Source organism: Odontesthes bonariensis, chromosome 6, assembly GCF_027942865.1.
Source record: "Odontesthes bonariensis isolate fOdoBon6 chromosome 6, fOdoBon6.hap1, whole genome shotgun sequence".
Classification (NCBI taxonomy): Eukaryota; Metazoa; Chordata; class Actinopteri; order Atheriniformes; family Atherinopsidae; genus Odontesthes; species Odontesthes bonariensis.
This window is the reverse complement of record NC_134511.1, coordinates 29,736,704-29,749,301: the sequence shown is the minus strand read 5'-3', so window position 1 is coordinate 29,749,301 and position 12,598 is coordinate 29,736,704. Positions and strand designations below refer to the sequence as shown.

Genomic DNA, 12,598 nt, shown 5'->3' with positions numbered 1-12,598 from the left:
ACTTAATACTTAGAATAAACTTTATTGCAGCTTTAACTCTTAAGGAATGAGTTGAAGTATATTACATTTCTACTCTACAGGAAAATGTATCAAATAGTATGTACTGTGGACTACATGATTTTTAAATGGTTTTATTTTTGTACTGCTTTTTAAAATCTATTGTTTCTGTAGGGACTCTTAGACTACTTTGTAGGCTACTTTTATTCTCGCCCTTTACAAATTTATGACAACCTCTTGAGAGAATTTACCATTTTATCGGCTTTGCTAATTTGTTATGGTGTTTCTACATCGCAAGGACTTAACTAAATATCACAATTTAAAAATATATTTATCAAAGGGGGTCTGTCACCGATTGATTTTTTTTTTTTTTTTTTTTTTTTAGCATTATTTTGGGGGTTTTAAGCCGCAGGCAGGTCCTGAACACCACTCGCTGAAGCTTTTTCTGGGAGGAGCCAATCATTAGGTCAGAGGAGGAATATAAACGAAAAGAGGTATCACTCTGCGTGTAAATTAAAATCGTTTTGTTTTAAAATACGCGAGTTTAGTAACTTTAATGTGCTCAGACGACCCAAATGAACAAAGATTTGCCTCTTTTTTTAAAAGTTTTTTTAAAGAATGCATTATCATTACAAATTTACTTATCGTCAAAGTAACTTAATAACTCCTTAGTATAAGCTGCAATTCAAAAGGCTACAAATAAATCCAAAGTGAACTCGTGACTATGAAGTCAAATTTAAAAAAGAATGAATTAGGACTTTACTCTGGTGTAAAACAGCTGTGAGAGCAAGAAGCTTATTTAACTGATAGCTCTCATTTTATTGACGTCCTGCAGGTGCCCACTCCGCTTCGCTTTCATAGACGATCTTTGATGCCGGTGTCCACCTGGGATGTCTAAGGTTTGCGTCAGTTTATGAAACCCAACTTGACTCGGGGTGAGATCCGCATGTTGCCTCTCACATATGTGGTCTGTTGACCGTGTATTTTAATATAAACGGAAGAAGACTGTATTTAGCTTGCTAACACACCTGAGGACACCCGACGGGACGAAACAAACATGGAAGTATTTGTTATCGACACTTCATAGCTCGCCGCGTGCTAAAAGCTACTTGATTTGCCAATTATGTAGTGAAAACTGTAAATTATCTAGACTAGTTCTGTAAACTTGACCTGACGATCATTCACTGCGAGGTGACATATTTTGGTTGTCCTAACTCTATTGATTAGCAAGAAGCTGCAAGAGACCGGAAGTAGACTCCTGAAAATAAAAGCACGTAGAAATAGTTTCTAAAATAATTGTAAATATTTCTTCTAAACTTTTTTAAATGTTTGGATGATTTTCTTTTTTGCTTGTATGATGATGAATGGGAGATTTTATTAGATTTTTAATTGTCAAGTGTCGTTGTTTATCACTATTTTTTTTTTTTTTTAAAAAGCCGACTTTTGTCATTAACTGGGACAGTAAAACACCGGATGTGCTGATTTCATTCTGATTATCAACATGGGAACTAAAGTAACCGTGTGCTGCACTGTACTGTACATCCTGCTGGACAGTGTCATTACCACTGTGTTGTACATACATGGGTCCCACTTGACCATATTCATAAATGATGCCCTGGACTTTAACATCCTACAATCTGCCTTGGACATCTGGGGTACTATGCTTCTTCGAGCCACCCTCTTGCTGGGAGCATCCATAGGTGTGTCATGGAACAAGGAGGATGGTCCACCAAGAGTGGCTAAGGTCACCACTCTCATTATTCTATTCTGCATGATTGTCATCACCTATAGCCTGGCTAAGATGTTAGTGTTCACTGAGTTGGCACCTCTAAGCCACCAGCCGTGGATCCTGAGTCTCATATGTTGGACTTGTGCCTCCTCCCTGGCCGTCACGCTGCTCTGGAGGCAGCTTGGGAAGGGGTCCAACTTGTTGGGCAGTCTCAGCAGCAGCCGTAGTGGAGGGGGAAGGGTCTCTGAGGACACTGAGAAGCTGGTGGAGACAGCTGGTGAGGAGGAGGAGGGGAGGCAGGAGAAGTCCAACTCCGGGGCTACACTGGGACGCCTGCTCACCTACTGCAGAAAGGATGTGGGGCTGCTTTCTGTAGCAGTCCTCTTCCTCTTCATCTCTGCAGTGTGTAAGTCTTCTTCAAAGTGTTTGATCCTGTGTTGCAAATGATAACCACCTGAATGAGTTATAGTTTATCCATGAATCAGTTACCCATTACCTTAGTCCAAGTATGGAGGGATTATGACACTGTCAACCTCTGGCCACAAATCTATATAAATCATCCTAGATAGGATGCCCTTTGTTGAAAAATCTTCTACCATCTCTTTGTTTTAATTTAGGATCCCCTGGGGATAGTTGGGAAATGGGTAATAGGTGTAGCAATTAATTGAAATACAGGATATAAAGCAAAGACAGCTTTGTACCATTCTAATGTGCCTAAAAGTCAGTATTTGGTCTGAGCACCTTTATTCTTCAACACAGCCTGAATCCTCTTTGACAAACATTCTGTCATTTCTTTAAGTAGATACTGAGATATGCCAAGATTTCATCTAATAGCTCTCTGGGAATCACCTTGTTGGTGCAGAAATACTTATGTTTGGCATTCATAGATGAAACTAAATAAAGTAGAGCAAATGATGTGTCTTTGTGACAGGCTGCTGGTAACAAAGTGCCTAAAGATATTTACATTGTTCATTTGCTATGTCAAAAGTCAAAGGTCAGTAAATGGCTTAATAAACAAACAAATGGTCAGGAACAAGGACTGGACTAAAAATGAGGGAAGAAGCAGTCTCCCAAAGACTTTGAGAGACCTTTAGAAAGTCTGGAGAACTATTGTTCAGGTTCAGCTTTTCTTGTAACAAACCATAAAGAAATTAAGGGTGGCTCAAGACTTTTGCACAGTCCAAGAATCAGAGAGACGGGTTCAGTAATTCACATGTGCCTGATTAAGCTCCTTGGTTAATTATAGGGTTGTGGAGAGCTGGCTTCATGATTCAAGGAAAGCTTTTCACATCTAATATCATTTGAAACATATAGACAAATATTTTAGAATATGATGTTGAGTTTATGTGTATTAATGGAGTGCAGCCTTCCTTAATACACCTGTTCTTGTCCTGATAATTAAACATACAGATGTCAGTTGTGTCATGAGCCTGTTATTGTAGTAAATAATAAGAAAATGAACAACCTCCCTACAGTTACTGCTGCAGCCAGTTTTTTTTTTTTTTTTTTTTTTTTCCCCTAACTGTGTTAATCTGATTAGGTATTCATAATTTGTTTGAAATGCAGGGTACACAAACACAAAAATTAGCTGCTTGGATCATTTTTGACATTGCTTGTTGTCTTTGACTCACAACACACTTTTCAGTTTCACGTGAAACAAAACCTCTTAAGTAAATCTTTTCATGATTTTTGTTTGTTTGTCCAGTTTGATTTAGATATAAAAGTCAAAATTTACGTTCTTTCCTGATTGATCCCTCCTCCTCAAGGTGAGGCTTTCATACCATATTTCTACGGGAGGGCCATAGACAGCATCGTGGTTCACCAGAGCATGGAGGACTTTGCTAAACCTGTGATCACTCTGGCAGTGCTGGCCTTAGTCAGGTGAGCGTCCCAGGTTGTCCTCTTTTGGTAAAAGCAGTGTTGAAGATGGATGACGTTCCTTGGCACGATGTCTGTGTGTTCATCGCTGTTAACTTTGGTGCATAGTCAAAAGAAAACTTAGCAGGAGTAGGATAAGTGGCTTGGCGAGGTAATCACTTAGCAGGGTGTATCCTTTGCAATGCGGGTTATGTTGGCAATAAGAGGTCAGCACATGTAAAATCACTGCCTCCCAGCCAGACAATTCTTTTAACCAAAAGAGGGACCGGTGACCTTCTCTTCCAAACACTTTGGTGCCAGCACCGCCCCTTTTACATAACTCTTTTGATTTTCTCTCAGCTCACTTGCCATGGGAGTGCGAGGAGGAGTGTTCACCCTCACGTTTGCGAGATTAAACCTTCGGCTTCGGAGCCATCTCTTTCGAACCCTGATGAAGCAGGAAATAGGCTTCTTTGATGAAAACCACACCGGTAATGTGGAAGCAGTTCATAATACTCACATCTCTCTGTCTCATATTCCTCTAACGTTGTTACACTTCCATATCGCACGGCAGGTGATATCATTTCGAGGCTTTCAGCCGACACCACCCAGGTGAGCGACCTTATCTCCCAGAACGTCAACGTTTTCCTGCGGAGCACCATCAAAGGCGCCGGCTTCTTCATCTTCATGTTTGGGATGTCCTGGAAGCTGACGCTGGTCACCATCATGGGATTCCCCTTCATCGGCCTCATCTCTAAACTTTATGGTGAATACTACAAGGTAAAGTAGTTTTTTCTCTGTTTGGATAATTTATTTTAGAGATGTTTGGACACCTCAGACAGCTGGCCAAAGATCCAACGTTATACATCAGTTATTGTGTAGAGATCTGGGGCAACAGTCGTGCTAATTTAAATCCAGTATGTAGATGTTGGTACAGCAACAGATTATTTTACTACTCAACAGGTCAAATATGATGAAATTGGATTGAAGTTGTATTTTTTTTTCACATAAAATAAGTGATTCATAAAATAAAATAAAACATGTTTATGAGTTTTTTTTCTCCAGAAACTTGCCAAGGAGGTGCAAACAACACTTGCAGAGGCCAATAAAGTTGCAGAGGAAACAATCTCAGCCATGAGGACAGTAAGAAGCTTCGCCAATGAGAACCGGGAGGCCGACTCCTACTGCACCAGGCTCTTAGTCATGTTCAAGCTCAACAAAAAACAAGCCCTGGCCTATGCTTGCTACATGTGGTCCAGTAGTGTAGGTACCTGCTGCTGCCTCTTGAAATATGTATTTACTGTTGGCTGTGTGTTTGGGTTGGAGCATCAGGAGTGTTTACGTGTTTTCCAGATCTCAGAGCTCGCTCTTGAGGTTGCTATCCTCTACTACGGAGGCCACCTTGTGGTCACTGGTCAGATGAGTAGCGGTGCCTTGATTTCTTTTTTTATTTACATGCTGGAGCTGGGAGAATGTCTTGAGGTATTTCATCCGTTCTTTCGTCAGTTGTCTGAGGGCGTCGAACACATTACAATAAATCCACGTCCTGCCTGTTTTTACAGAGCATTGCGTCGGTATACACGGGCCTCATGCAGGGAGTTGGAGCTGCTGAGAAGGTTTTTGAGTATCTGGACAGGAAACCCAAACACCCAGCCGAAGGGACAGAGGCTCCAGACACATGCACCGGGCTGGTTGAATTTAAAGACATCGCCTTTGCATACCCTACACGCCCCGAGACTGATATCCTCAAGGTATGCTCTGAGGGATATTTTTCCCACCCTGGGTTGCTCATTAATGTATGACTAGTCAGGGTGCTGTAACTTGTACCACCATTTGAATGTGTAAAAAAACATTTAAAGATAAAATGATCAATACAAATCAAATTTTTGGAAAGTATGGATCAATTGTTGAAGTCTGAAAATACAAGTGAGTCTCTGTTTGGTTGTAGATGCAGTGGCCATGATCTCATGTACAAGTTAAAGAGCTTTAAAAGCAGCTTTTTTGACTGAGCTGGTTCCTTCTGCAGGAGGTCTCATTTACACTGAGGCCCGGAGAGGTGACCGCTCTGGTGGGGCCTTCAGGCAGTGGGAAGAGCTCCTGTGTGAGTCTGCTGGAAAACTTCTACCTTCCTCAGCAAGGCCAAGTGCTGCTGGATGGAAAGGCTGTGAACACCCTCCAACATGACTATCTCCACTCCAAGGTGAGCTGAGATTTATTTTACATTTAAAACAGGCTAAAACATAGCCTGTTTAAAATGTGTTTTTACTACAGGCAAATCAGATTTTACAGTAGACTGCAAGAGCCAGTAATTTGTTTCGTTGTCCCTTTAAAACTTGATGCAGCATATGGGTATACCAGTCCCCAGGTTTTAGGTCCTAAAAAGGTTAATGCGTTCTCTAATGAGTGTTTGTGGCAACATGGGTGTGGTATGAAAGATTGAGTCAAAATGAGCTGCAATACTCATGTTACTTGTCATGAAAGAGCAAGCCACCCGGTGTGACAGCACAGCTTACGGATGTGCTCTATGGATCACAATGAATCTCTGTGGCACAGAGGAATATGATATACCACCTGGATACAAAGAAAACACTGGATCATAGAATGAAGTCGTTGTTTAAAGCCTTCCGTGTGTTGTTTGGCGTCTGCAGGTGGCTCTGGTGGGCCAAGAACCTGTGTTGTTTGCCCGGACAGTGAAAGAAAACATCACATATGGACTGACTGATGTCTCCATGGAGGCTGTGGTGCAGGCTGCCACCAAGGCTAACGCTCATGACTTTATCACCGCCCTCCCTAATGGTTATGACACAGGTAATTATCATAGCTGTTCTATTTTTAATAGGTCTTGTGCTCTACTGTATATTAATGGAAATAGGAGTTACTTTTATCTTTTGCTTCCTCAGGTGTTGGAGAGAAGGGCACACAGTTGTCTGGGGGACAGAAACAGAGGGTGGCCATTGCAAGAGCTCTCATCCGTAACCCACGTGTTCTCATCCTCGACGAAGCCACCAGCGCTCTGGATGCAGAAAGTGAACACACTGTAAGTGAATTTTTTGTGTACCAAGCCGAGTGATATGTAGCGTCCAGGAACTGTGAAATGCAATAAATTCAAGTGTGCAGTGTTGCCCTCCAGTGGAGGATTTACTGTGTCTGAAAGGTGTTGATTTATCTCAGCGAGTTCTCCGCCATATCCACTGCAGGTTCAGCAGGCTCTGAACAGCATAATGCGGGAGCACACAGTGCTGGTGATCGCACACCGACTCAGCACAGTGGAGAAGGCAGACAACATCATAGTGATCGACCGGGGCCGTGTGGCTGAACACGGCTCCCACAGTCAGCTGATGGCCAGCGGCGGCCTCTACTGCAAACTGGTGCAGAGGCAGGTCCTGGGCATTGAGACCGGGGCCGAGCTCCTCAACCCGTCTGAAAGCCTCCAGTGGAAGCCCGATGGAGGACACCAGCGCAGAAGAAAAGGCAGCAGCAGCGCCAGTGAGTCTGAGCTGAATGTGCGCTACTGAGACTGGACTGCAGTGTGTGGAAACGGGAGTGGACAGCTGGACACCCGTCAGAGTTGCAGTTGGGTTCATAAATATTTGGACAGAGACAACTTTTTTCTAACTTTGGTCCTGTACGTTAAAACAATGAATTTTAAATTAAACAACTCAGAGGCAGTTGAAGTGCAGACTTTCAGCTTTAAGTCAATGGGTTGAACAAAAAGATTGCATAAAAATGTGAGGAACTAAAACATTTTTTTAACACAATCCCTTTATTTCAGGGGCTCAAAAGTAACTGAACATATTAGATAACTGAATATAAAATATTCATTTCTAATACTTGGTTGAAAACCCTTTGCTGATAATGACAGCCTGAAGTCTTGAACTCATGGACATCACCAGATGCTGGGTTTCCTCCTCTTTAATGCTCTGCCAGGCCTTTACTGCAGCGGCTTTCAGTTGCTGTTTGTTTGTGGGCATTTCTGAAGTTTAATCTTCAAAAAGTGAAATGCATGCTCAATTGGGTTAAGATCAGGTGACTGACTTTGCCATCCATCCATCTTTTTAACCGCTTAGTCCATGTGGGGTCGCAGTGGCAATATGGAGTGTAGAGAAACCCAGACATCCCTGTTCCCCGCTACTTCCTCCAGCTCATCCTGGGTGACCTCCAAGCCAACCACCTCAACTGGCTCCTCATAATGCGGAGGAGTAGCAGCTCTACTGTGAGTCTCTCCCGGGTGGCTGAGCTCCTCACCCTATCATGAAGCATGAGACCCACCAGCCTGCGAATAAAACTCATTTCAGTAGCTTGTACCCATGACTTCATTCTTTCGGTCATGATCCAGAGTTCATGACCATAGGTGAGGGTAGGGAAGTAAACTGCCCAGAAAATCGAGATCTTTGAGACTCAGCTCCCTCTTCACCACAACAGTCCGGTACAGCGACTCCATCACTGCTGCCGCTTGTCCCAGTTTGCGTCTGATCTCACCAACCCTCATCCCATATACTCGTGAATAAGACTCCAAGATTTAAAGGGGACATATTATGCAAAACTCACTTTTTGCGGGTCTTTGTGTTCATATTTGGGCCTTTACTGTTCCTTTAAACACTCCAAGCGCGAAAAAAAACCCATCCATCCATTTTCTGTAGGTCAGTAGAAAGACTTTGGTGTCAAGAAAAAAATGCTGCTGTGAGCCATTTGGATAGCTCCCTTATTGTGACGTCACAATAAGGGAATCTGCATATACCTGTCGAGTCCCCACCCACTCCCCACCCTCTACATTAGTTGAAGATCCACCGTCTTGTATCGACCATCAAGCATACGAGCGCAATGGCTACGAAAGGAAAATCACACATGAAGTTTTGTGTTGTTGGCTGCACCTGTGGTGCATTTCTGGAGACCCAGGTGTCCAGCAGCAGCTCCAGTCTCTGCCGGTGACACCTCCCGGTGGTTTTCACAGCCACGAACAGGTCAGCCTGTGTGAGCTGCTCCACCGGCCGCTCACCGCTCTCCTCTCCTGGGCCAGGCGCCTGAAATAAGTTGAGAAAACATCTGCGCCCCCTGCAGCCGGCAGCTCCTTCTGGTGTCCGCCAGTGAGCACGAGAATCCCGGCCACCAGCAGACAGGTAACCGCGGCGACAGCAGCGCGAGGTCCCGCTGTTGAGAAAACACTTTTTTTCTGTCCATGAGCGAAGTGGTGAACCCATCCACGCAGTGAACATGTGGAAGCCTGCCGGGGGACCGAGGCTCGCCTTCAGCTCAGCGGGACCTTTCTCAACTTATTTCAGGCGGCTGGCCCGGGAGAGGATAGCGGTGAGCGGCCCGGCGCGGAGGAGCGCTTCCTGTTCGTGGCTGTGAAAACCACCGGGAGGTATCACCGGCACAGACTGGAGCTGCTGCTGGACACCTGGGTCTCCAGAAACGCACCACAGGTGAGTCAGGCTGGAGAGTGCAGAAGCTCTGCACTGAAAACAAATGAACCCTTAATTCATAGGGAATAGATAGATAGATAGATAGATAGATACTTTATTGATCCCGAAGGAAATTCAAGCATCCAGTAGCAAGACATAATAAAGCAATAAAAATGTTTATACAATTATAAACACTTTAAAAACAATCTAAGAATAAAAAAAAAAACAGTTTAAAAATACACTCTCAGAAAATAAAGTACAGAATTGTACCTTTAGGGGTAAGATGGCTTGTCACTGGGGCAGTACCCTCTGAAGGTATAGTTTTGTACCGTTATACTGAAGTAGCCTAACACAGACTGTCTATTGTACCCCAGCATGTAGAAAAAAAAGGTACATATATGTACTTTTTACCATTTGAGTACATATATATACCTTTTGGACCCTCAAAACCAAAGGGTAAACAGTACACGCAGCTGGAGGCTTCTCATGAGCGGAGCGTGGACAGCAACAGCTTATTTGCATAAAAGTGACAGAGCCCTTTAAAGGGCTCAATTTGTGAGGGACTGAAACTGGCAAGAATAGAGCTGGTGAAATCTCTTTATGTGAGTGATTTTATGCAAAGAACTTCATGATCATGTTTTGTATAGCCCATAGACCAATTCTAACTTGTTTAAAGAGGTAAAATATGTCTCCTTTAAACTCCTCCACCAGGGGTAGGTTCTCTCCCCCTACCTAGAGAGGGCATGCCATCCTTTTTCGTGAAAGGACCATACCAACCGCTTCCCACTCAGCTGCGAACCGTTCCAGTGCATGTTGGAGGCACTCATGATGGAGCCAAAAGGACGTCATCTGCAAGTAGCAGCAATGAAACCCTCAGACTACCCCACACAACGTCCTCCTGACCTCGGCTACACCTCGACACCCCTGTCCATGAATATCACAAACAGGATATTTGTTTGTGACTGACTTGGCCATTCAAGAATATTCCACTTCTTAGCTCTCACAAACTCCTGGGTTGCTTTGGCTGTATGCTTTGGGTCATTATCCATCTGTATTGTGCTTTGGACCATGAGCTGTTCCATGCCTTCTCCAAACTGTTTTCTTGCCATCATTTCTTGTAGAGGTTGATCTTGGTTTAATCTTTCCAAAGAATATTTTTCAGAACTGTGCTGGCTTTTTTAGATGTTTTTTTTAGCAAGTCCAATCTAGCCTTTCTATTTTTGAGGCTTATGAGTGGCTTGCACCTTGCAGTGAACCCTCTGCATTTACTTTCATGCAGTCTTCTCTTTATGGTAGACTTGGATATCGATAGGCCTACCATCTGGAGAGTGTTGTTCACTTGGTTGGGTGTTGAGGTTTATCTTCACCATGGAAATCATTCTGTGATCATCCACCACTGTTGTCTTCCGTGGACGTCCAGGCCTTTTTGCGTTGCTGAGTTCACCAGTGCTTTCTCTCTTTCTCAGGATGTACCAAACTGTAGATTTTGCCACTCCTAATATTGTAGCAATGTCTCGGCTGGGTTTTTTCTGTTTTCTGTTTAAGGAGGGCTTCTTTCACCTGCATAGAAAGCTCCTTTGACCGCATGTTGTCTATTCACAGCAAAATCGTCCAAATGCAAGCACCGCACCTCAAATCAACTCCAGGCCTTAAGTCTGATATAATGATGGAATTTCCCACACCTGCCCATGAAATAGCCTTTGAGTCAATTGTCCAATTACTTTAGGTCCCTTTAAAAAGAGGGTGGCACAAGTTAGGGAGCTGAAACTCCTAAACCCTTCATCCAATTTGAAAATAGATTCCCTCAAATGAAAGCTAAGAGTCTAAACCAGGGATGTCCAAAGTTGGTCCTTGAGGGCTGCTGCGCTGTCCTGCAGGTTTTAGATGTTTCCCTTCGTCAACACACCTGATTCAAATAAAACGGATCTCTTCAAAAGATTATGTTCTGCACAAGCCTGCTAATGATGCATTAGCATCTGAATCAGGTGTGCTGAAGCAGGGAAACATCCAAAACCTGCAGGACAGCGGCCCTCAAGGACCAGAGGTGGACATCCCTGGTCTACACAGTATGTCCATTATACAACTATAATTGGAATATGTTTCAGTAAACGGGTAAAAAAAAAACAAAAAAAAAACTTGTCAGTGTCCAAATATATGTGGACCTAACTGTATTTAGATTGAATCCTGTTAGGTGCCACGGAAAGAAGTCACACTACGAAATATGGAGTCTGATTAAATGGACGTCTTCTTACAAAGTGAGGGACATGATGTTAAAATACAGAAATGAATGTAACCATGAATATCAAATAGAGCAGGTTGAGCTACTGGAACAAAAGATTGAATAAAAGGCCATTAGCAGAATAGACACTGGGTTACTGATGATGCACTGATGTTTTTAGAATCCTCATCACACTCCAGCTCGATAGTTATGGTAACATTAAACATTTCTTCAGTATTTTTATTATTTTTTTGCTTTTATATTGTTTGCTCAGAGACTTGTCCGGTTTATACCGTAAGTGGTAAAATAAGTAAAAAGCAAAGACAGAAGCCTTTGTCTGAAGAATAGATCTCTGACTCTGTGTACAAAGTAAATCAGTTAATAGCATTACAGAGGCATTATGTAATAAATACTGTAAATGACTAAATATATGCAATGCTCATTGTACGTGTGTGTCTTTTCTTGTTCTGTATCATATTTAGACTCCTCTTTTGGATAATTGTTTCAGGTTGTAATTTCAACCCAAGGTGACACAATTAGTTGTTTTTTATTGAATCACAAAAATTCCAAACACTTTGTGGTTCCAGCTTCTCAAATGTCAGGATTAAGCAATTTTCTCTAATGCACTGGGAGTTTCTTCATCAAAGCAAAAAACATGAAGGCATGTCCTTTTCTTGTGGCATGTTACTGATACAACAACTGTCAGATTACTTAATTATTAAAATAGAGAGTATATTTAAACTCATGCTGGTTTACTCTTAAGATCAGACCCCCATTGTTATCCTACCATTACCATTACGTGTTGCAGTTACAAATGTACTTTGAAAATACTGAAAAAGCTATGAAAATGAAAAAAAACTGCTTGTCACATCTCTTTGTGGTTACCTCATACAAAATGTATACAAAGATAATATTCATCTGCTTTAGATTGTATTTTACGGCTGTCAATTCTTCGTTATGTCCTCCACTTGTCCAGTTTCCTCAAATATTTCAAGGACACACTGCACATCATGCTGAGATATGCCAAGTTTTCAGCTATAAGCTCTGCAGAAATCACCTTTTTGGTGCAAAAATACTATCTTATACTTTCTTATCTGTGTTTCTTTGGCATTTCTTTTGTAGATGCACCAAAAGAGTTACAATTTAAAGGTTGTCGGTTATGTGTAGCCACAATACCGGTACTTCCATTAAGTTGGGTGCATTTTTTTTTTTAGGCTTGAATGATTCATAGAAATGGTTAGGTACAAGGATTGGACTGAAACAAAAGAAAAAGCAGCCAATGTCCAAAGAAAAAAAATACTATTGTTCAAGACCACTTTAAAAGACACTAATAAAGTCTGGCCTTTCCTAATTCTTTCTACTCTGTTTCTTTTTTTAAAAATAGGGGTGGCTCAA

The 12,598-nt window shown here is 42.4% G+C and overlaps 1 protein-coding gene across 1 annotated transcript; it reads left to right on the top strand.

Moving 5' to 3' along the window:
• The first annotated feature begins 650 nt into the window (after positions 1 to 650).
• Positions 651 to 12,500, top strand: abcb9 (ATP-binding cassette, sub-family B (MDR/TAP), member 9). The gene is made up of 12 exons (XM_075468211.1): positions 651 to 2,132; positions 3,493 to 3,607; positions 3,944 to 4,074; positions 4,158 to 4,363; positions 4,649 to 4,846; positions 4,937 to 5,065; positions 5,146 to 5,334; positions 5,610 to 5,783; positions 6,232 to 6,391; positions 6,484 to 6,620; positions 6,781 to 7,069; positions 9,697 to 12,500. The coding sequence occupies exons 1-12, from the start codon at positions 1,499 to 1,501 to the stop codon at positions 9,885 to 9,887; spliced, it is 2,553 nt and encodes an 850-aa protein (XP_075324326.1). The 5' UTR covers positions 651 to 1,498; the 3' UTR covers positions 9,888 to 12,500.
• The last annotated feature ends 98 nt before the right edge of the window (positions 12,501 to 12,598 follow it).

Bases quoted from the DNA above. Each gene is read 5' to 3' on its own strand.
- abcb9 (XM_075468211.1), top strand. From the start codon at position 1,499: ATGGGAACTAAAGTAACCGTGTGCTGCACTGTACTGTACATCCTGCTG. The intron at 2,133-3,492 runs GTAAGTCTTCTT...CTCCTCCTCAAG, and splicing joins CCTCTTCATCTCTGCAGTGT to GTGAGGCTTTCATACCATAT. The intron at 4,364-4,648 runs GTAAAGTAGTTT...TTTTTTCTCCAG, and splicing joins TTTATGGTGAATACTACAAG to AAACTTGCCAAGGAGGTGCA.